The 25,766-nt window shown below is 37.5% G+C and overlaps 2 protein-coding genes across 2 annotated transcripts; one reads left to right on the top strand and one right to left on the bottom strand.

Moving 5' to 3' along the window:
• The first annotated feature begins 1,652 nt into the window (after nt 1-1,652).
• Nucleotides 1,653-15,843, top strand: nxph2a (neurexophilin 2a). The gene is made up of 3 exons (XM_052566194.1): nt 1,653-2,191; nt 2,292-2,435; nt 12,507-15,843. The coding sequence occupies exons 2-3, from the start codon at nt 2,391-2,393 to the stop codon at nt 13,263-13,265; spliced, it is 804 nt and encodes a 267-aa protein (XP_052422154.1). The 5' UTR covers nt 1,653-2,191; nt 2,292-2,390; the 3' UTR covers nt 13,266-15,843.
• A 916-nt stretch (nt 15,844-16,759) lies between these two features.
• On the bottom strand, nt 16,760-25,449 carry LOC127965386 (speckle-type POZ protein-like A). Its single transcript, XM_052566193.1, has 12 exons — nt 25,270-25,449; nt 24,498-24,624; nt 23,803-23,939; nt 22,670-22,791; nt 22,420-22,571; nt 22,140-22,267; nt 20,176-20,353; nt 19,674-19,729; nt 19,462-19,584; nt 18,511-18,653; nt 18,359-18,412; nt 16,760-17,884 (listed from the first exon to the last, which is right to left on the bottom strand). The coding sequence occupies exons 3-12, from the start codon at nt 23,878-23,880 to the stop codon at nt 17,740-17,742; spliced, it is 1,179 nt and encodes a 392-aa protein (XP_052422153.1). The 5' UTR covers nt 23,881-23,939; nt 24,498-24,624; nt 25,270-25,449; the 3' UTR covers nt 16,760-17,739.
• Nucleotides 25,450-25,766: the final 317 nt, after the last annotated feature.

The raw sequence follows: 25,766 nt of genomic DNA, 5'->3' as shown, positions 1-25,766 counted from the left end.
AAACTATTTATACTGTTTTGCAATGTGGTTATCTGAGTAAATCTGGCATGTTGCCAAACCTATATTGTAAAAGAAATAGGCTATAAAATGAGCGTTGTTAATATTTTCAGTCAACATGGCTGGTTACAAAAGGTTACAGAGTTCTGAGATTCATCCATTTCCTGATTACTGGCATCTTTTACTGTGTGTTAAACTGATCCAGCACATAATTTATTTATATAAGAACACTATAGTGTTAAGTTCAGTTATCATCTGTGTTCTTTAGATAGTGGGAGAGTGGGGATGGTTGCAACACTTTTTGCATTTCCCTTAGTTTCTCAGACACTGTTTGCATTAGAAAGCCAGAATTTTCTTTATTTTATCTGTGCATAGGCATGGTCTTTAATAAGTTACATTGGCTGTATAAAAGTAAAGAATAGTAAATGGGGGGGGGGGGGGGGGTGTAACCATGTCTTGGTTAAATATATTACAATACATTTGAACTACAAAATATTAATTTAATCAGAATCAAGACACTGAAATTTAATAATAGCCTACTTCTGTTAACATCTGTGAAAGGTGACTGAACTGAGGCCATTGCATAAACACAGTCACTATTTTAAGGCTGTCTTAAGAAATAGTTTGAACAACCAGTAGTTAACCAAGTGGTAATCAGTCTTACTTTTCACATTCAAATTAGACAAATCTCCCATTTTATGTAACTAACTTTATAAGTGTGTGTGATGAGGGGCTAATTGAGTGTGTGCATGCATATCATCAATGTAGCTCATTCCTGATTGAAGAAATAATGTTGCAACTGCCCCTCTTTGCAACCATCCCCACTCTCCCGATAACTAGGATAATAGCTTTACAAAATGTAGTGCGTTTGATTTATTGAATAGGCTACTGAGTAGGCTACTAGCTTAGTACAACGTGGAAACAATTCAGGTGGTTCACAGTAAATGTTTGGTTAGATAGCCTACTTTGACATGTAAATAGGCTGCTACATCACCTATTCTGTACATTTAGTATACATTTTAATTAATCCAAAGAATGGTTGATATATAGGCTAATTCAAAATTATACGTTATTAAAGCACTGTACATAATTTTGAGTCATTTTAAACACGTGGTGGCGCTATTGACACATTTATCCATGAGACCGGTGGGACTGCGTTCACTGCGTAGAAGTTGCACTGCTCACAATTTAACTGCATATAGTAATTCCAGACACAGTCAGAGGACGTCTCATTGCACACTTGCAATTTTTGCAATGTCAACACTTTAATCTTTCTATGTGTGGGTGTAGCTGTAATGTTTCACTGTTGTTTTGCACAATATTTCACCTTGGGTAGAACGCATCAGCAAGACGTCTGTCTACCTTTCTCTAATGCTATTACTGCTGCAGCTTACACCGCCTTCAATAACATCTTCATTAAATAGCAAACCTATTAAAAAACAAACAAACTGTAAACTTGCTATTATTACTGTATGGACGGTTTTTAGCTTACCTGAGCCAATTTGTTAATCACCTCAAACAGCCAACCTGTTCGGAATCTTCGGAAAATCATTAACGCGGATAAATTACATTCGAGTATATTATATATGTTGTCATTGTCTAATCATGTCTTTAAAAAAACCTCACCTCAGATAAAGACGAGAAAGAAAAAAAAACCCGACACGTGTCCACAATGGGTTAATCAGTTGACGTCTCTCAGTTGAGAGTCCCTCGCAGGCGCTAAATCTGAAGAGCACTTCAAAGAGGGATTCACATCACATCACCACACACATACACGCTCACAAATCAAAATACAGAGGAACAAACTAAGAAATTGAGCTTTTGGTAAAATAACGACTCTACTTTGAGGCTGTATAAAACTTTAATCAGAACAAACAGTCATAAACAAGAAGACACGCGGCGGACTGCGCGAGCGAGGAGTCGCATCAATCACGCAAAATGCTGCGAGGCTTCACACCTTCGCACTGATCGGACTCGTTCAGCGCGTTTCGTAAGTCATCGCTGCGTTCCGTCGATCTATTGAACGGTCACCCGGACACTACTTTCCAATAAAACCTATTTCACAAACAGCTTTTCCTGTCCCGAGCACATTTATCAGTATCACTGACGCCTTCGGGACCTTCTCCAGCTGTGCCGTCAAAAACCCCCGCTGGTTTCCGTCACTTTTCAACATGATCAACACCTTTTGCCAAGGGTAAGCAAACACTTTGCTTTATGGAGTCTGATGCCATTCAACTCTTCAGACAGTAATTTTCTGATAAACGCATTCCATTTCGTGTCATTTTCTAATTCAGGTAGCTGAGAGCAATGGCACCTTCTTGTAAACCCTGTGAACTGGATATTTGCTTCACCCACCTCAAGTAAGAGTCAAAAGACAATTTTCTGTAGTCAAGATGCAGATTCTTTCAGCTGTTTTGCTGCTGTTCTGTTTGCACAAGGTGAGTACCATCCTTTTCTTTTTTTTACATATATAAAAACTGCATTCAGTTATGTTTAAACTTTGAGCAATTTAAAACAGTTCAAATTTATTGTAGCACACTTGTCTATTTTATTGAAACTACTTAATTAAAATAAAATAATAGTATGTATAATATGCTATGTATAATACTGGTGAATCAGTCAGTCATGCAATTGTCTTTTAAATGTATTTTTATTTGCTTAATTAAGTCTACTTAATTGGAAGTAGATAGGAGCATACCCTTTTCTCTGTTTTTAATTTTATTTATTTATTTATTTATTTTGCAGTACCATTGAATATAGATTATAAGGAAACTAAATGAAGCAAGGATTTATTTTTGAATGCATTAACTTTATGACTTTAGAAATGTTGAACTTAGCACCATGCTACTTTAAATGTCTGTTTTGTTTTTAGAAAATAGAGGAATAAGTCAAATATTGGAAATATTTTTTGTTTATAGATGTACAATTTGCAAGTGAAGATGGATAGCAGATAAAACAAAATAAGTATAATATTACAGGTAGCTAATAAACCATCTCAATTGAGTATATAAGTATTAAATCTTGATGTGCATTATTCCTTTTTTTTGCCATATGTTTTATTAGATTTTGATGAGAATGCATGTCATATGTATTTTTGGAGAAAAGTAATTTTTTATTTATTTTTTATTTTTTGTATAAAACTCTTAGTCACACAGAAAATTTCCAAATCACTTCAAAACCACCAGCGTCACAGTTTTCAGTTAGATGTATTTATGAAGCCCAACCTTGCACAGAATTACTTTTAAGATTTGGCTGTCCACTGCACTCTTGAGAAACAGTACCTGTGGGAATGGCCTCTGTCTATGAGTACATCCACTTTTGTACAATCCTCCAAAGGCAGCGTCCCGATGGATTAGAGTCCCTACAGTCTCTCTCTCTCTCTCTCTCTCTAACACATTCACACACACACACAGTGATTAAAATACTGTAGAAGTAGCCCAGCATCTGTGCTCCTCCCTGGGGACAGATAAGAGGGTCAGAGCCTTCACACTAGTAACTATTCATTCCATGACATCTGCTGCAGTCAACCTCTGAGAGCAGGACGGAGAACAATGTGATCAGCACTAAATCCACTTGAGCACAACCCCGCGACTCTATTGTTTAGGCACATTTCCTTTCACTCCTCATCTTTGTACAGTGATTGTTCTCTGCATGGCAGAGGTTTAGCACAGTTGGCCTTTTGCTTCCAGAGTGCTGCTCTCTTTAAAACTCCCTCAGTCGCCCGTCGTTGTGCTTTGCTCTTGTTCATGCATAAGAAGCATAACAGCCATCAATCTCTGCTCAGGTTTTGGCTTAGCGCCGCTTTGCTGTTTGAAAGAAGATGATTGAGGAAGGTGGTATGTAATGTCCATAGAACTGACTCCAGCAGCACACAGATGTTTGTTCATTATACAAGAAACACTTATATGATGTCGGTCAGTAAGAATGGCACATAAATGTCTTAAATGGCAGTTATTTCGTCGGAAACTCTGCCTAAGCCAAAATCTTAACTCAGCGGGCACGTTTGACTACGCCGACTTAAATGGTTTATGGGGAGCAAATTTAAAGCCGGAATAAAGATTTGCAGTGAATTCCCTATCGCGAGGTCATCCAGCTCTCCGGCTGTCTTTGTGCACAATTAGCTTTGATTTATATTATTTGTTTACTGGAGGAAAACTAGCGGTGGAGAATTTACTCAAAAATTTACAGTGCTCGGATTAGGAGCCACGCTTTAATCGTATGCCTCTGATAATGCCGCATGGCCTGATTGATTAGTTTTTCAGGAAGCTTATGTCAGAAAAACTAATCCGTCTTTGGATTGTGCCAGCCGTGTAAGGTTCTCCGCTCTGGTGCTGTATCACGGAGGCGAATTACAGAGCTGCTGGGCTGTGATAAGGCCCTCGTCTCTTTCATACACCCGTCCCTCCGGACAATAAAAACGCTGTTTATATTCTTCAGAACCTGCTGCAGCCCGAGTCTTCACATCAAGCCCTCACTGGATTTGCCATGTGAGGGGAGAATGTACAGCGGGCTCTCAGAATTGGGCTGAGGGCACCAAATGAGGGGAAAAAGGAGTGCCAGAATGGAATGGTGAAATGTGTTTGTAGGTCCAGTAACCCAGAAATTCCTGTGAGAGAGATTACATGAGGATTTCAGCCAGTGCGTCTGTAAATATGAGCGTTTCGCACTAGATTGGCATTATCAGTGCTGGGCTTATACACCAGTGATGTGTATCTGTGTCTATATTGGGGTCACTGTTGCTTTCCAGAAGCCTGCCTCAGTAATCCCTCATAAACAACGCTGTCTGTGACATTTACCGCTATAAGCAGTGATGTTTAGTGGCATGTTTGCTAATTTCATTTGAAATAAATGTCACCACCAAATGCAGGTTCCATTTACATTACCATAATTTAAAGTTTGCTTTATTGTTGTTTTTATAAAATATCAACTTTTTTTTTCTAGAAGAAAAAGATGTGGGATTAAAATAGTTTGGCCAGACAGAACTTTATTATATAGAGAAAGATGATGATCATAGTCAGTGTGTGTTTGGATTTCTCACCACTCCGATAATTTTAATGATTATTATTATTATTTGCTTCAGAGGATTGTACAAATTAGCACGCAGTGCAATTTCTGGCCCCTATGTTTAAAATAGATATCCATAAATTAGCATTCATTTATTACTGTAGGAATCTAAAAAATAACTGTGTTAGGTTTCTCTGAAAGTTTTAATATTTAAAAATTAAATCATGAATATGTGTAGACCATTTATGGTTATGTCATTTGTCAAAGTTCTGACTTTTATTTTTGTTGTGGATGTAATGTCAGTGTCATCTATTACCTGAGATATAAAATCAATGCTTTTCCACTTATGGGCCGGACAGTGTGATTTCGGAGTGTTCCAGAGCTGAAGGACAGGCCTGTATATTTCAGGCTTGTTATCATGATAGATGTGTTGTGAAGCATCTCTTTGACCCAGTGTGTACATCAAACGCTGGCATGCTTGTGCATTATTTATTAGTATGGTCATGTACCCACAACCCGCGGTCATTTATGTACTTCACTAATTTCTGTGTTTAGACATCTTTGTTACAGTCTGTCAGTATCAATTTTATTCACAGAAACATACTTAAAGATATAGTACAGTACCCAAATATGAACCTGTGTGACTTTATTTCTTTTGCTGAATGAAAAAAATTAATAATATTTTTTAGCTTTCACTGTCTGGACAGTGAACACACACACACACACACAAACACAGACATTTTTCTAAATACTTTCTTGCTACACAGAAAGAACGTCAGACAGGTTTGGAACAACAAGGTGAGTAAATGATTGCTACATTTTCCTATTTGGGTACTGCTATAATATACCTTTATACCTTTAATTATGTTTCTGTGTCTGAAATTGATATTAATACTGACAGAGTGTAACAAAGATGTCTAAAAGAAATAAAAGGAGGACATAATTAGAATGTTTAGTATTTGTTGATCATGTTATAAGATTAACACATTAACTTTCATCTATTTCACTAGGACCATATTTCTTTCACCTGCATTTTTTAATTCATCTCTTCATCTCTTCATCTCTTGATGTGGTGATGTCAGCGCTCTTCAATGAAGATCCTGTCATCTCTATGAAAACCAAAAAAGACTTTTTTTTTTGCTGCCATTTCATTGTCTTCAAAAAGACACTGGTATGTCTAAAAACAGTTAGGATTCCTCCTAATCAAAGAACAGAGACATCTGTACTGTCAGTTCTAACGCTGCGCTGACAGATAGGAAGGGCTGGCTGCATATGCTTCACACGTGTGATTCTCACTATTTATATTTGTATGATCTTCATCCGAAGCAAAGAGGGAAATTAAGGTGAGCAAAGTACCGTTGGAAATGGAACATCAGAAGTGCTCTCAATCAGGAATTGTAAAGTACTGCGCACAATTTATTTATTCATTGTTTTCTGATCGTTACTCTCCAGTGACACTTTTGCATGTGAAACTTGTGATCATAGCTGCTATTCTTGCTGAGGAGATGTCAAACACATTTGTTGGAACAAAGATCAGACAGATGGGTATATTGGATTTATAGAGGTGTTGATGGGATGGTAGTTACAACAGCAGAGTGTGGAACTAAGAGCCGACAGGTAACGAGAATCACTGCTCACCTAACAGTCCTGGTCTTGTTAACAAATTATGATGTACAGTATAACACAATAGCACCTTGTCTGACTCCATTGATGCTTTTCACATATTTTCCAGCAGCTTGATCCCACAGCTGTTGACTTATGTTTGGAGCATGTTAATGCTGTTAATGTGATAACGTTGGCTACAGAAATATATATATATATATATGCGCAATGGACAGCCTTAATATCCCCTAGTAAACAACAATATTTGAAGCCCCCCTCCCATATGTTTTCTCTGGTACATTTTTTACATTTACAGAAACTAGGAATGTCCATAGGTCATTATTTTTCAAAAATTTAATTAACCAATCTATATCGAATTTTCCAATTGTTTGTGATTTGCATATATATGCAGGTATGTATTTATTTTATAAAAAAATGTATATCCAATAAAATATCTATATATTTTCTTTATAAAAATTGTCTTGGCATTTGTATTAATTTATTGATATTCCAGGTCTAGAATAACACTTTTTAAATGTAGGCTACCTCATACAGTATACTGTACACCTGGTTGTGAACCTCTGCTTTATGACACTTAGTTGCTGTTACTAAAAAGATTAAATCTATAGATTCATGGGATACTTTTTAGTTATACATTTATGATGCATAACTGCAATATGACCCTTGTATCAGAGAAATTAATCAGAGAAATTACTGAAACACTACTGGCACGTGTGTGGGTCTTCTAATTCTTTTTATTATTATCATTATTATTATTTTTATCGATTTTAAAGAGCACAAGTTGTTCAGAATTAAAATTTTAATGCAGAGTTCCATACAAATGTTAAAGCATGCATTTCATTGGCCTCACATCACTTTAATTGCAAGTCATTGAAAGCGACCGTACCTCTGATTGGTTACAGTTCTGAGCGGATGATTTAAGGGTCCGGTGACTGAAGCAGCCATGCATGAGCGTTTGGCGCTGTAAGGGTCAGGTGCTAATGACAGGGGGGATTATATGGCATTAGACATGCAGCACAGCGTACAGTGCTACAGTGATCAGTCCCGGCTGAGGGTGAGGATTTCTCTCTTTGATCCTCTCCACTGAACACCTGCCATTTGTTAGGAGCCTGGCTCTTGATTAAGAGTGATGGGTTTCGGGTGTGCGGCTGTTTCACCCATCAGGGTAGCAATCTATTCTGCGGCTGTGTGTAGACTCAGGCCCCCACCTGACTCCTCCAGACCTGTGGGGCCTTCTCTTGAAACTGCCCTTTGTGTGAATCATTACAAATGAAATGCCATGTAACACCACACAGGAGAAACAGTGGGGGAGATGAAGAGAGAGAGAGAGAGACCAAGGTAGGAGTAAAATGACAGACTTTGGGGAGGAACAGTGGGCTGGACAGGTGTAATGAAGAGGCAGCTGCTGCCATGTTCAGTACTCTACAAGAACAAGAAACTACAGTTTGGTTGAATTATGGGTGACATGTCGAAAACAATGGCTCTTTAATGTATAGACAATTTGGCTTAGATGTTGTGCGTTGTATATTTAATGACAGTGTACTAAGGTGTTTTTTGATTGAGAACATCAGAGGGTAGGTTTAGGTGATCTCAGATGGTTGTGTAGTGCACATGCTAATGACACACAATAATCATTCAGGTTTGAAGCCTCTCATGTCTCGATCCAATATCCCCTCCCTCTCACTTCACTTTTTTGTCCACTCTAAAAAGCCCAAAAGCCTTAATAAACATAAATGAATAAGTAAATAGTAATAATAAAATAATGAATTAATTAATAAATGAATGACTAACTATATTACACCTCTGAAGTCATTCAATAGTGCAAGGAACAGACTAAAATCTGTTTTCATCTAGATTTAACATGGCAACAATGTTTTTCTTGACATAAACATGGCCTTATTTGAGCTTTGGTCCAGGAAACTGTTGTTGTTAAATGATGAGTAAACTTCTTTTTCTCATATATGACTACAAAAACATGAAATATGCACAAGTCATTGTGCTTTCTTTTGTTTTTTGACGTTCTTCGAACTCAACAGCCATGTCACATTGAGTTGTACTATATATAATTCTTCAAACAAATTATCCATTGAAAAAAATGACATCATACAGGTGGAATGGATTGACATGAGGGTGAGGTTGGAAAGCTGGAATGCACTACAGGTCTTTTAAAATATGAACAGATTTTAGAACACTACACATCATAAACTTGTTTAAAACTGGTCGCCATACACGAAACAAATGAGGATTACACACTACCAGACTTTTTAAATTGTCCCCAGACTCAACCAACCAGACTCAGCAGAAACATGCCTCATTGAAAAGAATGTGTTCTAAAAATCTGATTTTCTGTGAAATCTATCAACTCTTAACACTACATTAACTCTGACCGCCCAGTATCCACAGATTTGCTCTGCCTCATCCAGACTGCAAATCCAAGCAAAAATCTGGGCAAAAGTCAGCAAAAAAGCAAAGTATTTCAGACTTACACAATGTCATAAGTTTTAGTTTTGGGTGAACTGTCACTTTAAACAAAGGCAGAATATAAAATTCAAGGAAGTAAATTCTCCAATTAAGGTTCAAATCACAGTTGCAGCATAATGCTAAACAAGCAGTCTCTGGGGCTCAGAAATAGTGAGACAGCACAAAAAAAGAGAAATGGATGGAAAATGACAAGAAGGTGCAGGTCTGACATCCAAACAGATTCATGCCCCCGGGCTGGAGAGCCATCACAGATATCAGATGTGTGCTACAGCCAGACGGAGCAAATGCATTTTAACAGCATCCTCATCCATGATCCGCCACTGAGATGTCCCTGACTTCTTAATAACTTTCTAGAGGGCTAGTTCTGGTCACCATGGCAATTACCTTTATGTCAAGCCGTAAAAGATATGTCCACCCCAGGGACTGGCAGACAGCTTGCTCCATAATGCTCATTACAGATGAACGTCTAGACTGATTCTTCTCTCACTTTGTGGATGTCATATTGTGACGCTGTCACTAGGCCAGCTTTCGCTGAGGGTGACTGACACATTGTACAATACGTTATCAAATTACAGATGTTTTATCAGATTTGTAAACCTTTTAATTTCTTTGATGGTATAGATTGGTGAGACTATATATGCTGATATCTATGTTTTATATAATACATATTGATTAAACGAAAAGGGTTAGGTTTAAAATTTGAAACCATTACAACTATTGTATATATACTGTTAAAATGATTCCAATGATTATCTAGAGAGTTTCAGGTTGTCAAACGTCACCTGATCATAGTTATATGATAAACTGTGGCAATTCTGATAGAACACTTGTGTGAATCTGAGAGGAATTATACAGCTGTTGTTTGTCTAAGCAGAAAATGAAAGGTAAATATCATTCTATTACTACGACTCTAACCTGCAGGACAGTACTGAAGTTTAAAGTCTTAATTAACGTCCTTAGATGTCCCCTCAGCAAACCTTACCTCTACCAAAGTCACAGCTTCAGTCCTTCCCTTGAGTTAGACATCAATCATATTACCAAAATACAGTAGAATTACTGCCACCCTACATGTAGGGAAGAGAGAGAGAGAGCGAGAGAGAGAGAGGGAAAGGATTGGGACAACCTTTTAAGTTTTCCTCTCAAGGCAGTTAAGCGTTTTATTTTGCCTGTGATCCCTCTACTTGTCACAGCAATTTCCCCAGTTGTTCATCATCCTTTAACTGCTTCCACATTAGCATTATCATCTCCTTCCTGCTTCACCTGAAGTTGTCTCTCTGCACAATTTCTCTAAATGTGAATGGTATTCATCTTCTCTTGTCAAGTCATTGAGGTCTGCGAAATGAAAAATGAAGCGACTCGCAAGCAAGAGCGAGAACAGAGATATGAGCGCTCTAGTTTAGTGAACATCGTACAAGACCAGGGGGACTCAAAAGTGAATAAATGTTTCATCAAACACAAAAATCTCTATTTCTCTTTTCTCATTTCCATTGAGGGTTATCTTCAATCTTTGTTCAGTGGACTTCCAGACGATGCTGGAAAGTTTCACCTGCAGCCCATAAATGAATTACGGAAATGTACACTGGATTCTTTCTCTCTTTGTTTGTACGTGGAGGTATTGTCTTAATTATGTTTTGTGAAGAATGATACATGAACAGACCCCCCAATCCGTGGGAGACACATTGATTTCACATTATACGGGGAACTTTCAAATGACTGGGCTATTACTGGCTGTTTGCATCATTTATAATGTTGTGCATGGTGTTCTCAAGCTGTTGCGCTATTTGACAACACCATTTTACACCCATTTGAAAGTTTACACAGACAATCAGAAATGTTATTTTGTTTACATAAGATTTTTAACCATATTCGATAAAACTCAGCCTCTGAAACACTGATACGCTCTGGACCATTTTGGATGGAAATGTCTTCATGAATGTCTTCATCCTTTGCTGACTGAGTTTTCATATGCTGCTGTTAAGCTTACAGCAAAATTAGTAATTATAGAGAAAATACAGGGTTGCTCGTCTGTGCGATTTCAAACAGCCCTACTTTCACATCTGCTTCAGCAAATGATCCTCTCAGCCGTGCCTCAGGATGGCAGCCTGCGCTAATTACCAGCCAAACTAGTTTGGCTTATTTCTACAAATTATTAAGACTTTATCTTAAGTGGACCAGAACTCAATCCTGGAGCAAAAAGGTTATTTGGCACATAGGATCAGCACTGCAGTGTTTTGCAGAAATAATAAATGTTTAACCTTTGCAGATCATTTGGATGTTTTTTAAACAAATATATAACCCAGACAGACATTACGTAGAACTGTTCATGGTTTATTCATTATTATTTACAAATGAAAAGATTTTAACATCTTTCCTGTTTATTGCAACCTAAATTAAAAGTATGATTTAGGCAAATACAACAGCTGTGCTAATATTCCTGCAGCATGGCTGTGACTTTGCTTTTGTAAAACAGCTGTAAAGAAAATCCTGAAGGTAATATTGAGGAACTTACATTTTAGACAATATTGACAGCTGTGATGTCTATTTTTTACCTCCACCAGAGAGAATAACTGTGGAAGCAAAATCCAGTGCTTCGTCTCTGAGCAACACAGCAGTGGTGAATCAGTGTTTCTAAACGAGTTATGAATGATTCAGTGACTCACTCTCATAGACAGCCACTTGATTTATTACTGAATGAATCAGTGTTTTGAATGAATCATTTGAATGAATGCTTCATTGACTCACTCATAAAGACAAACATTTCTCATAAATACATTTGGAACACATTACGAGCAACCAAATTAAGAAATTTTAAAATAGAAAAAGCTTTTCCAGATTCGGTCAGACATTGTTCCTAAAAGAAATCTGTGTTTTGAACTAATAAGTTTGATTAATTCATAAAGATGTGTGCGTAACTTATAAGCGTTAAAAGACAGACCTACTGTGAGTTACAAGGTTGTTAATTGATGGCATATGCATTTGTTGAAGCCGTCAGTTTGCATTATTTAATTTTGTTTAGAAGTGGAATTCTATTAATAAAATTCCACTAATTAGGGAATTGAGTAAATAAAGGCAGAATTGTTTAGTTCCTCCCATGAAACAAGCGAATGATATCGAATGAGTCAGTATCAATATTTTTAAGCCTAATACACATATTTTGCAATAAACATTCACCTCATGGTTGGTTTGGGTCATGGCTTATAATCTATTTAAAATAATTATTTTTTTAAATTGTCAATGGGGAAAATGTATGGGCAAAATATTTATGGAGCCAAGGAAATTGGGCATGCACTATTGCACTTTACATTTGTATAATAAAGATAATGTACAGATTATAGATTTTTTTATATAATGTTGATTAAATATTATGGATTCTCATGTTTGTGCGTTTGTGCTTTTCGCAGTGTTGTTGGAAGGTCACATGCAGAAGAGTCCATATTCCAGAGGTGGGGCTCGTGGACTGGGGGGAGACTGAAAACGAAGACCACCCCTCCCCCAAAAGCGTAAGCCCCCGCGTTCTCAACCCCCTGCGCCTTTTTGCCCGGGGATCCCCTGGGTTTAAGAGCAACAGGAGGGAGATTACATATTTGGAAAACATCGAGGACCCTTGGGACTGGTTATCTAACCAGACAGATGTCAGAGAGGCACAGAGCAGGACTAAACGCAGACCCATCGTGAAAACGGGCAAGTTTAAAAAAATGTTCGGCTGGGGGGACTTCAACTCCAACATCAAAACTGTGAAACTCAATCTCCTCATTACAGGCAAGATAGTGGACCACGGCAACGGCACATTCAGCGTTTATTTCCGCCACAACTCCACGGGCCTAGGAAACGTCTCTGTAAGCCTGGTGCCGCCTTCCAAGGTGGTGGAGTTTGAGATTGCCCAGCAGTCCACCCTGGAGACGAAGGACTCAAAATCTTTCAACTGTCGCATCGAGTACCAGAAAACAGACCGCAGCAAAAAGACTTCACACTGCAGCTATGAACCGTCCAACACGTGTTACCAAGAGTCCACCCAGAGCCACGTGTCCTGGCTCTGCTCGAAGCCCTTCAAAGTCATATGCATCTACATCGCCTTCTACAGCACTGACTACAAACTGGTGCAGAAAATCTGCCCCGATTACAACTACCACAGTGACACGCCGTACGCATCCACAGGTTAAGATCCAGTCCATCCTGGACAGTGAGAATGGTCAACCTCATTTTCACCATGTGTTTCATCCGATTTAAAAGCAATTCAAATAAATCCATATGTTTCGCATTAGGCTACACTACTGGCATTGCCTTGGCCTATTGTGATACAGCAGTCACGAAGTTTGATGGCAAAATAACTGATCAGCGCTTTTGTTTTTGGCTTTAACCGTCTCACATCCATCCCACGGTTCGAGTTCCAATGGGAATTTGTTTTCCGAAAACAGACCATATTTCGCGATCTGTCAAGCTAATAATTCACAGAACTACAGAAGATAAATTATACGCGAAACACCTTTTTATTGTGAGGTTTGTGTGTTTGTGTGTGCGTGTTTTATTGAGCAATGGGGCCTCTTGTTCAGCACTAAATTGTTTAAAGCATTTATGCAGTTGTCAAGATAAGTGCGAACGGGTTAAATCATTCAGCAAAGACATCACTTACAAATTACTCTTAGTTATTTCGCATTTCACAAAAGATCTGTGTGTGAATTGAGATTTGTGTATAATTTCAAAGAGTAATGTGCCATGTCTCACGAGAGCACAATTCATTGGACAGGTGGATTTAGTGAATCTGGCAGCCGGTTAACAACCCTTTGTCATGGTCTCGCCACAGAGATCCACATTTGCAGGCTCTAATTAACATTAATTATAGTGGGAAATTTCACTTACAAACCATGACAGAGGGGCCCGGAGCCAAAAACTGAAATTTAGCATGTCAGTCATGTAGCAAACCTCTATTCAAGCCAGTGACTTTGGACTGGAATCAAACTCTTTTGTGTCAAAGTGAAAAAAAGTGTCAGGAGTAAATACAGGCATTTATGCAAACGTACACGAGGGGAATTTAATACAATTTGTGAGTCCACCTTGTATGGAGTCTTTCATCATTTAAAACAGAATATGGAGAGTGTTTGAAGGAATTATTTTTGTTTGCACATTATAGTCTAAATGTCAGTGTGTCTCAATGAACCAGTTGAAATGCCATAGTCTGATAATCAGAACTGGAATTCTCAGGTTCCATGTGTGTGTGTGTGTGTGTGTGCCAAACAGATTATGGCCGTTTATTTCATGAAGGTTTATTTTGCAGTTCTGCTCAAATTGAAGAATCAGATGGATAATTAATTGTACCGATACTCTAATTGTCTTGCCACATGAACATCCACATCAAGAACATGTCGATACAAAGATAGCTGTTTATAATTGTATTTAGTTTATAATCCTGCGTGCAATTTTGTGAATAGTGTATAAATGTGACTATAAAACCGTGTGTATTTAGACTTTAAAGGATGAATTTGTTTCTTTAATCTTTCAATCCAGCATTGATCAGTTTTTCCTACTTTAGGTGTTTGACAGTTATATCAAGTAGAAGTAGAGTTGAGCCATCTAGCTTGTTACAGTTTTATTTTTTAGCAAACTGTACTCTTTATCTGTAAAAATAAAATAAAAAAATAAAAATACCTGTGAACTCCAGTTTTTTTTTAACCCTCTATGGCATGCATTTGCACTGATTTGCTACGAAACCATTTTTGCTTAGAAATTATTAGTAAATTTCACAAAGACAAGTAACACATTGAAATAAATTATTTTCAAGTAAAAAATCCACAGTGTGGATCATTTTTTAAATCTTTTATTAAACACATTTATACTTCAATATTTCTCTAAAAACAAGTTTGTTCTCTTTCAGTAAAGCAGTTTATAGAGCTCTTCGATGTGCCTCCCTGTGGGTGAGAAAATCAAATGTCACGTTGCTTAAAAAGATTATATTGTTGGTTTCTTTTTAAAATGTCCTTTTATTTCAAACATCGTCATAGTTCATTTTTTCAGTAAAGGAAAAATGATGCTGCCATAGAGGGTTAATTTATTGTTTTTAAACATGAAGCATATCCAGACAGTATATGAGATTTGTAGTGAAACATCTGCATATCTGCCGTCGTTTTTATGACCGCATAAAGCACTGATTCTTCAATCAGTAAAATCTCCTGCAAAATCACATTACATCCTGTGATATGTGCTACATTTCATTAAGCTCTAGTACATGGTCATATTCAATAAAAAGCTTTCTGATGTACAGACCCGTGTTGCATTATTTTATGTGCATATGAAAACGATGGCCTCTTCCTCAAATGTTAACCTTTTGTTTCTTTCAGAATGGATTGTCATGTTTTTGGCTTTCAACACTGACGGCCTCCCACCATCCGATTCACACAGAACAAAAGAAAAGAACAAAAAGACAAAACTGAATTGCCCTATGATGGAAAAAAGAACAACTGTATGAATTTGCAATGTCTCATTAGCTCAGTGGTGCACTTAAAAATTGTCTTCCAGATAGACAGGAGTGGGAGAGAGGTTTTCTAATAGTGAGATGTTATCACAGAGTTCCCAAGGAGCCGAAGAAAATGTTCGGCATGAAGCGGCATGTTGGCACGGGAAAAAGATGCGTGTTTGATAGCTCGGATTACGGACTGCATGCTGTTCGCTTTAATTAGCCCCGATTTCCTCATCATGGAGGGTGTGAGAGCAATACGCTGCAACTGCTGCAGACAAGAGACCACAAAATGTTGCGGTAGCACAACTTACACTGCAGTTACAGAACCAGGAACAATTGTGCTAATGCTGTTTAGTGTAGAATAACACTATGTTTAATCAATCACAAAATGACTATGTTTAGCAAAATGCAATTTGCAGTTGAGCTTGATGGCCGGTTGTTCTTATATTGTTCTTTTTGCCCATTTCATCACCTCTTTTCACCTTCTTGAAATGTGTAAAACACAAATAACCAAACCAAAATGTCAAAACATTAGTCATTTTGCAGGTGACATTTCACTTCTTGCTAAAAATAACTATAACAAACTCCTCAGGATGAGATCATGAAGTAAAACACTGCCCTTACTAAAAAAAATAAAAAATGTAGTAAGCCATATATAATAGTATAACAAGGTATTTATACATATGCCAATTAAGAGAGGGACAAATCAGTACAGATGACTGTTAATTAGTGGGAAACTGCCAAGTTAGAGACTACCTCATTCAAAATAATATACCATTCAAAATAAGATAAAAAGAAAAATAAATACTTTAATTAGCGAGGATGCATTTAACCGATAAAAAATGATAGCAAAGACAATGCTACAAAATATTTCCATTTCAAATTCTGTATTCTTGATCTTGTTTTCAAGTAATCCTGAAAAAGCAACTTCATTTAACATAATATGAAATGTTTCTCGATTATTGATTTCTGAAGGATCATGTGACACTGAAGACTGGATTGCTTTGTCATTGCAGGAAATAATTACAATTCAAAAATGTAAACATTTTTAATCAATGATTTGACTGCTTTTATTGTATTTTTGAGCAAAGAAAATTCAGTCTTTGTGAGCAAAACAAGCTCCCTAAAAAAAGTACAATAATTTCCAACCCAAGCTTTTAAATGGATGTATATTATATAAACCATACATAAAACACCACTGAATGCTGAAAAACCTTTTTAATGAGTTAATGCAGGCATTCTCGCAGACAACATTTTTTTTAAAAGACTGAACATATTCCAGAATCTTCACAAAACATGTCCTTTAACAGAACACAGCATGACACAATGTAGAGTCCTCTTCCAAATCACTGTCAGTTCGACTGGAACACCACAATCAATCTATCTGTACCTCCCAATCACATTCATCAATCCATATGACATACACAGGAATGCCACACTCTGATGCTCAGCATCCAAACAATTCCTGATCACAGCGGACAATGTGTTTGAAGATGGATCGTCTAGTTCAATCAGCTTACACAAATGCATTATGGGCCAGACAATTTCCAACTACTAGTCTGTATATAGCAACCTTATTGTGTCTAGTCATTTGTCAAATTGTGAATACGTGACACTTTGAATGTTTTCACAGGTCAAGGGGCAGGACACAAACAATAATTTGGTTAAACCGTGTCTTTACATAGAAATCGTGCCATCAATATGGGGCATAGCGATCTTTTCAAAAGGTGTAAAGAAATGACCTTGCACTTATTGTGTTAACATTTATTTAATGTCTAGTCGCACAACTAAACATTAGGAATATATACTATTTCCCGTGGATCGAACTCGTGACGCATTCCTAGGAAGCGGCATACAAAACAGCGAGACTTTTGGGAACTAGTGCAACAAGGAAGAGGCCTGGTCTCATGGGACAAGGCAGGCACAGAGTAGAACTGAGAGAATTCAAAAACTCATGGCAGATAGTTTAAGGCTGTTTGAAGTGACAGAAAGATACGCAAAATAAAGCTCAGATGCCGAACCCATCGCTCAGGTAGGGTGTGAACAGCTTTCGCTGCCGTTTACAAGCCAGCCCGTCCCAGTCCCGTGCTGTCAGTCCGGATGTCAATGGGATAGAGTCTAAACTCCACTGTTTTCTGTCCCCAGGACAGGCCAGAGGCCAGGAGAGAGCAGCGGGAACGTCGTCACGACTGTTTTAGGCGCTTCCTGGGCAGACTGAAGTGGGGGCACTGTGCTGACGCGAGCGCGCGGAAAGCCTCCGCCACTAAGTGAGGATGAGACTGGATCATTGACTTCCAGCCCGCAGTCTCCATTATGTCCATGGCGTGACTGTCAGGAGAGGGTGAAGACGTTTTAGTATTAACACAAGACACATTAAAAATCGATAACAGCAATGTGGATTAATCCAGTCTAATGGAGTAAAAAAATAAGGTAAGAGAGGCTCGATTCAATTGTGCGTATGGGAGATTCAAGCAACACTATTTATACAGAAGACCATTTTCCTCCAAATAAGCATGTGCTAATGCAGTAGTTATTGCCATTCTGAGGAGTACGATCAGCAGGGCGCCAGGGATCTATAATAGCGACTTTCTGATATGTTTATAATGCAGAAATGTTCTCTTCCTTGACGTTTCAGACAGTCAGAGTCTATTAATAACTGGTATCAGGAGATATGCGGGCTGTGGGTTCCAGCCAAGCAGCTCGGGCTGCCCAGAACCTAAAACAATGAATTCTAATGCATCTAAGAGAGTAGATAAGAGCTCAGTATTAATCTTGTGTCACACATATCAGCTAATTACATACTTGCTATTCCAGTTTTTCCCATCTTTACAGCCCAGCTGTCGGAGGACACTGCACCTATGGATAAGATAGAAGAAAAATACTCTCATTCTCAGGCTGGTAAACAGCCATGGCAGCAGGAATTTATCAAGCAGAGTTTCTTTGGCGGAGCTTGCCTGTTGATAAAATCTATGGCCTGTGCTTTGAGCTGCTCTGCGCTGTGCAAGTCGGCCAGGATGAGGGTGTCTGCCACGTTCTCCACCGAGAGGCTGTTGCAAAGGGCTTCCTCACACATGACCTTTAAGCGCTCCAGAGCGTACTGAGAGAACGACACACATGATTTATACAATACAACATTTGAAGGTTTGTGATGCCATTTAAAGCATTAGCTCACCCAAAAAGGACAATTCTGTCAGCATTTGTTCACCTTCATGTTGTTCCAAACCAGTATGACTTTCTTTCCTCCATACAACACAAAATAATACATTAGTAATCATTTACTGGTCAATTTTCTGAAGGCTTTAATCTTCAAAAAGGAAAACGTACCATAAAAGCCTTTTTCCGAAATAGTCCATTTGACTATATTCTGAGAAAAACAGAGCAAAATCTTTCAGAAGTCTACATTCAATGAAAATTTAGCTCACCCTGGTGCATCCATGAAAGCAGTAGTGAGATCTAAATTATTTTTTAGTGAGTCACTTGGCCTCAGTGACCAGTACAATTATTTATTTATTCTTCACAAGAAAAAAAATCAGTACAGGTTTAAAACAACATAAGAATGAGAAAACTATGACAATTCCAGTTTTGGGTTTATAGAAGATGTAAATCACATAATTACCACTTTGGTTTCTAAAAACATGCATAAACGCCACAATCAAAAGTTTGGGGTCAGCAAGATTTGTTAAAATGTATTTATGTTTTTGTGTGTCACTTTTGGTCAATTTAATTCATCCTTGCTGAATAAAAGTAATATTTTTTTTTATCATTCATCAATCCTTTGAATGGTAGTGTATCCCCAGATGGCAAATATTTCTCTCATAAAAAAATAAAAACACAAGAATGGATGCTTAAAATTCAAGTCAACGCATTTAACGTTACTTCAATATTAAACACAACTTCAGACTTACTTTATCTGCTGCGGCTAATAAACTATCAGCCATTTTCTCTAAATTTGGTGATTTTCCTGTGTATATGAAGCCCATCATTTCTTTGAAAACCTCTGGTTCAACATCACTGATGTCAACTCGGTTCTGCAAGAAAACAAAGCATGAACTTGTATGCTGCATAACGGCAAATGTATCTAAATCAATATTGCAATATAAAAAAAGAACATCCATACCTTTTTACTTTCCTCCATTTCATGTTCAAACATGGCATTAAAGACCGGTGATCTCGCTTTCAAGAAAGCAATAAATCTGTCAGTCACATTATGAGCATCTCTTGATATGTTGTCACAGTAAAAAAAAAAAAAAAAAAACACCACTGTCCGGTTTTCATTCGATTATTTCTGACCTGCAAGTCAATGTACACAGGCAAAAAAAGAAACAAAAAGGCAGAAGCCTCATTCATGAACCCAGTCGTCCTTTGAGGACATCAGCGGTGGATCACACTGTGGCTTTTCAGTGATGAATCTAGATCTGTCATATTGAAGAATTACGACCTCAGAAAGTATAAAAAAAAAAAAAAAAAAAAAAAACACTAGAGCCAAGGTCACACAAACGGTCTCCCCACACACAAACACAATGCCTCAGAAGGGTGGGTGCTGAGCTAGCGTCGCTGGGATAAGAGGAGGACATGGAGCTGATGTGGTCAGCAGGGCTTGGGGTCTGGATTAAACTCACCTGCCAGGATGGATTTGTGGGCTTTGAACTCCTGCCCTCCCACATATAGAGTGCAGTCCGTGAAGCGTGAGCATTCCCACAAGTTACCCAGATCATCGGACAGCTGGCACTCCGGAACCTTCAACATGTTCATGTTGGACTGTCCGGAGATGTTCACAGAGTCCTGAACAACACTTACCTAATTAACACACATTACAAGTCCAATTAAACAACTTGGTCTGGCTATACAATGTGATTCACTGAAAAATCATACTGTTCTGGTATTTATTAAAGCATGTTTTTCAATGGATATATTATGCATGTTACCCTTGCAGTTAGGGCTGCAAATCAATATTGCAATTTGGCTTAGTTTGATTCATTAAATAAATATACAGTATGTGTTACCGGTGTCAGAGTGAAGCGTGGCATTTACACATGTGCAGTTTATGATACAGTGTTTATCTTCTGAGAACAGCTTGGTTCATTTACTGTGAATTGAGATGCTCAGAGACACTTAGATCATGGGCTTCATGTCTGCAAATCAACACATGACGCCAAGCTTCAGTCTGAAATGGTAGTGCAACAGCAGCAACCAATCAAAAAATATATATATTATAATAATAAAACATGATGTTTACTGCTCGAAAATGAATAGATTGAGATGTAAATATTCGTATTTTCAATTTGAACTGAATACAGTTCATTTTCATTCAATTAAAATTACTGTTGTTATTCACTTTTTTTTGTTTTATGACACGGTTTATCTATCTATTTATCTGATGCCAATTTTTCCAAATTATGATGCAGTCCTAAATGCAGGATTTATTTACTTCTCTGAATGGTGTAAAAGTGTGTTATGGCAAATTTGACTGCAATCATGGCATCCATGACCAAACATGACCTTGGATGCTAGGCTGCTTAAAATAATTATTTTGAGAAAACTATTGCTTTAATTATGTGACTGCAAAAGCAATGGAGACAAGTCTGTGAAAATATAGGTCTTATTAAGTAAGTACTAATTAACTAAGTGCTCCTATTTATACATTCTCTGTATACAATGTTGACAAACTCATTTAGAGTACAAGCAAACTGGCCTGCTACTAAAATATTCAAGAGTGCAAAATGGAGGTGAATGAAAGAGGGGAAAAAAAAAAACATCCATGCAAAATGAAAAACAACTGCAGCTATCAGAAACTCAGCTGATGAAGGCATCCTGCAGTTGTTTAATAGTTTTTCCAGCAATAATCATCTACAAAAACGGTCCAATTAATGAGGGAAGACATTTTATCTGCAATTTGCATTTAGTTTCAACTTTGCTTTGATATTGCCAATTTCCCTGCAAATATTAAACCCTGCAGCGGATCTCAACAGGCATGTCGGCTATTTTTCAAGCAAGACTCATAATTGTGTTACAGTAAATTCATTTGACAACCCATTTCATTTGCCGCTCTAGGTGACGTCTCTATCCTGCTACGTTCTAAAGGGAAGGGCGAGCTGTCAAACGGCTACTAGCATATTCATACAAATGGATCAGTGCGTTATGTGCAGGAAATTCAATCTGCAATCCACTCCAGAAGAGAAAAACACATTTTGCATGTTCCATATTTCCATGTTGTACAGAGAAAAAATTAATAAATGAAATAAATCACCCCAATGACCATGTCAGTTTAACTAAAAGACAGAAGTAACAAAGTGACAAATAAGAATGTCTGAGATGATAAAAGAAGAAGAAAACAAGTTAATAAAGTGTAAAGTTCTTAATGTAATATTTGAATATGTATGAATTCTTTGATGATTTCATATTAAAATACTCACGCTGCAATGACAGTTAGACCTACTGCATGCATTTCTGACCTCACAGAAAACAATCTATTATTGCATTACCCCTAAAAATGCTTTAGGATAAGTAATGCATTTTAAAATGATTAATCAAATGGGGTTAGTCCAAACCAATACATTAATGTATAGCAGGTTTGCATACTTGCCTCACAAAATAACGTGAGTTTATCATCCGGTAGCAGTCCATTTGCTTCATCAAGCAGAAAATCTCTCCTAATAAATTTTTTGAAGCCCCAGTCTTTGCCTTGGACGAACCGATAGGCTCTTTGGCTTTCTGCATCGGGTAGAAAAGTAAGCGGCAAGTCAAACCAAAAGCAATCAGCCAATAATGACTTAAGTTCAAGCCACTTGACTTTACAAATCTATGCGGGACTGAAAAAAAAGACTCCAATCATTTGTTTTTCTAATTAGAGGCAAAGTTCTCACCCATAGCTTTTGTCTCCTCCCGTTTAGCGTTCAGTAAAGAAAACTTGAACTTGGCTCTGACTTCACTTTTTGGACAACTAACTAGTAGCAAATATAGTGATAGATAATCTTTACTTTCATCATCGAGTCCCTTCGGATTGACTCGTAGGCACCTGAAGATAGACAAAGATGCAGAGAGATAAAGATGTTTTATGGGAATGACAACATTATAACACACACACACACACAAACATATGCATAGGCTCCTCACCATTTCATCTTATCATTAGGCCCTGAGGAGAAGGTAGAGCTCTTCAAAACTTCACCCATCTCTTCTCGACAGAAGCTGAAGTTGTTTATGGTCCACATGTAGGAAAATTTCACTACCTTGACCTACAAGATCATCAAAGATTAGCATCAGTGAAAACTGATAACCATCAACAAACAAACCAATGTGCAGTCATTCCTAGAGAACAGCATGCCACATTCCACAAGAACAACTGAACAGGCAGCTTTCCATTTCAAAAAGAGACTTTTTTACTAACATCAGATTAATTTTTAAGCAACTAAATAGCTCCTGTTCAACTTTGCATTGCATTTGCCTGAGGTTAAGTCTTTACCGGTCGGAAATTTGTCTCAGTATCATTTTACCATATCTGATAAACCAGCATGACCACATTATGATGACTGCTTGAGTTTCATTATCACTTGCACAATAAAGTGTCACCCTATCTGCTTTAATGCACTGATTATCCTCCATCAGATCAAACTGTGCACAGCGCCACAACAAGCAAGAGATCAAAACATATGCATTCGCTCAAGCTATACTTCTCATATTAGACAGCCATATTAAGACTGAAAGAATGGTTAAAATTCAAGTCAAGTCAAATTTATTAGCTTAGTGCTCTTCACAATTATTTTAAAGCAGCTTAATGAAATCATAATGTTTTTACTATTTTAATATTTTTCATATTACTCTTCATATAGCTATATAGTATTTAGTCAATTAGTGCTGGGTGATAAAAGTTTACATTTTGCAACTATACAAGAAATCAAGCAATTAAGGTTTGCTATATTGTACATATCACCCTATGCTAATATGCATAAAGTTGGAGATACTTACATTACAATAAGGGTTGGCCGGTAACATTTTGCAATGCAATAGAAAAATTTGCTATACCATATATAATCGCTTCATGTGAGTGTACTGTAGTTATGTGGATGAAGCTGTATGCAACATATATCCAACTTTATATACCCTAACAGAGCTGTGTGATAAAGCGGTTTCCATTTTGCAATGATATAAACAATCACTCATCTGAGATCTGCTACTGTATATAAATAGCTTCTTAAATACTTCAGCAAAGCCTGTACAAGACTGCCTGAGCCGTCAGTCCATCTCACCTGGGTATAGCACCAGCTCTCCGCCACAGGCCCAATGGACATCTCCCCTGGGGGAGGAGGGGTTGGGACCCCCGACATGGCCAGCTCACTCCCCACTACAAGAGGCGCTGACGGTCCCAAAGCTTTCACCACTTAACCTTTATGGAAACACAGAGCAAAGGCATCATTTAAGAAAAATAAACAGCAGCAATTTCTGCCTCTCCTTCTGACCTGAAAATATCAATCTTTGACTGTGCCATCAGCAAGCCATTTTGTGGTCAAATGAGAATCATTGCTAACCCCAACTTAGGGCACAGAGTCTATCAAACTGCTTTTAGTTGCCAAAGTGGAGGAAGGAAATGAAAGAATATAAGCTTTATGAAACCTATGACACCGGAAGTGTGCAATATAACAAACCAGTGCGACAGAACATCATCACAAAAATGTGATTTAAACCCATGAAAATGCTTACGAGAAACTATCACTCTAAATATAGCTTTGCTTGATACCAAAAAACATCAGAATCAGTTAAGTCCAATGTAGTCACATGGCTTGTTGGCACAGGCCTGCTAGGCAGGTCTGAACTTGCCCTTGTTGACAAGGTATAGTCAAGGGCACATTAGTTGTATTTTGGTAAACCAACAGACAAATCCACATGACTATATTTAAATTTTAACCTAAAAAAATAAACAAACAAACAAACTCCTACAACCCACCTAAACTTTAGTAAATATCTTGAATTTCATTTCTTGATTCCATTGTACACGTATCAGGTAAATACTGAAGAAACAAGTTTGTTTTACTGTGACATTACAGCATGATCCAAGAGCTCCTCATCCCAACCTGTGAATAGAAATACATATCTATCATATCAAACATGTTGCCATTTTAATCCTCTCATAAGCATTCATCAATTCCTAATTAATTTAAATAATATCAGTGACATTATCAGGACTGACAGTAACTGAAATCATATTTGTATATTAAGAAATAAATAATGCTATCCCCAGCTATAAGACTTCTGAATAATATTGATTGAACTCTCATTATGATAAACATCATTTCGATATTGACTTAAGTTCATTGTTGAGTTGAGACAACCAATTTAACTCAGGCCACTGGAATTAAAATGTTTAAGCAGTTTTATTATTATTTATTTATTTATTTATCTGCATATCAGTTTTAATCAGACTGTTTTCTGGGCTTGGTCAATATGGCAAAAGAAACTGGTTAACTTAGCTATAATGCAAACACAAAATCTTAAGAAAAGAATTGTGTGGTCAGCCTCTATTGTTCAATTTTTGATTGGCTACATACCATTAACTGAAAGCCCAGTATATTACTGAAACAATCTAGTTTTTTTAAGTACAAAAGGAATCAAGTCTTTTGTTTGAGCTAGTCAGATTCTTGTCGGCTAGTTGGCTATGTGGTTAGCAAGCTAAACTATATACACAACACTGACAAAAGTAGATCAGCTGAAGCACAAACCTTTTCTCGTCATTCTGTCAATACTGTTAAATTCAAGGTTCGAGCGGTCCTTGTGGTTCTGATAAGTTTAATCGGCACTATTTAAGACTGAACTGTATTTGTGTCTTTTCAAAAGCAGCCCATCACAGTAGCTTGCAGTGAGCTGCTTATCCTGCCAATGAAGGAAGCGAAAACACAGAGTGTGAGCAGACGTGGCCGCGCTCAACTCATTGCTGTGGCTGTACATAATTCCGCCAGCGGGGGCGCGCCTCGGCACAGCAACACAACACAGAAACTTACTGCGTCGATTAAAGAGTGCAAAGAGTTACGTTACGGCATAAGCAGGAATAATATACATCTTTTTCCCATATAAATAAATATGGTGACAGCGTATAACACGTTTTTGTTCAAATAAATATATAAAATTGCAGTAACCTACAGCTCTTACCGTCACGTATGATAGGCTCCAAATAGCAAACGTTGAGAAAAGTAACTCTACCTCACAACGACGTTTTTAC

This window comes from Carassius gibelio, chromosome B9 (genome assembly GCF_023724105.1).
Source record: "Carassius gibelio isolate Cgi1373 ecotype wild population from Czech Republic chromosome B9, carGib1.2-hapl.c, whole genome shotgun sequence".
Lineage (NCBI taxonomy): Eukaryota > Metazoa > Chordata > Actinopteri > Cypriniformes > Cyprinidae > Carassius > Carassius gibelio.
Note: the sequence above shows the minus strand (reverse complement) of the source record. Positions and strands in the feature narration are given on the sequence as shown.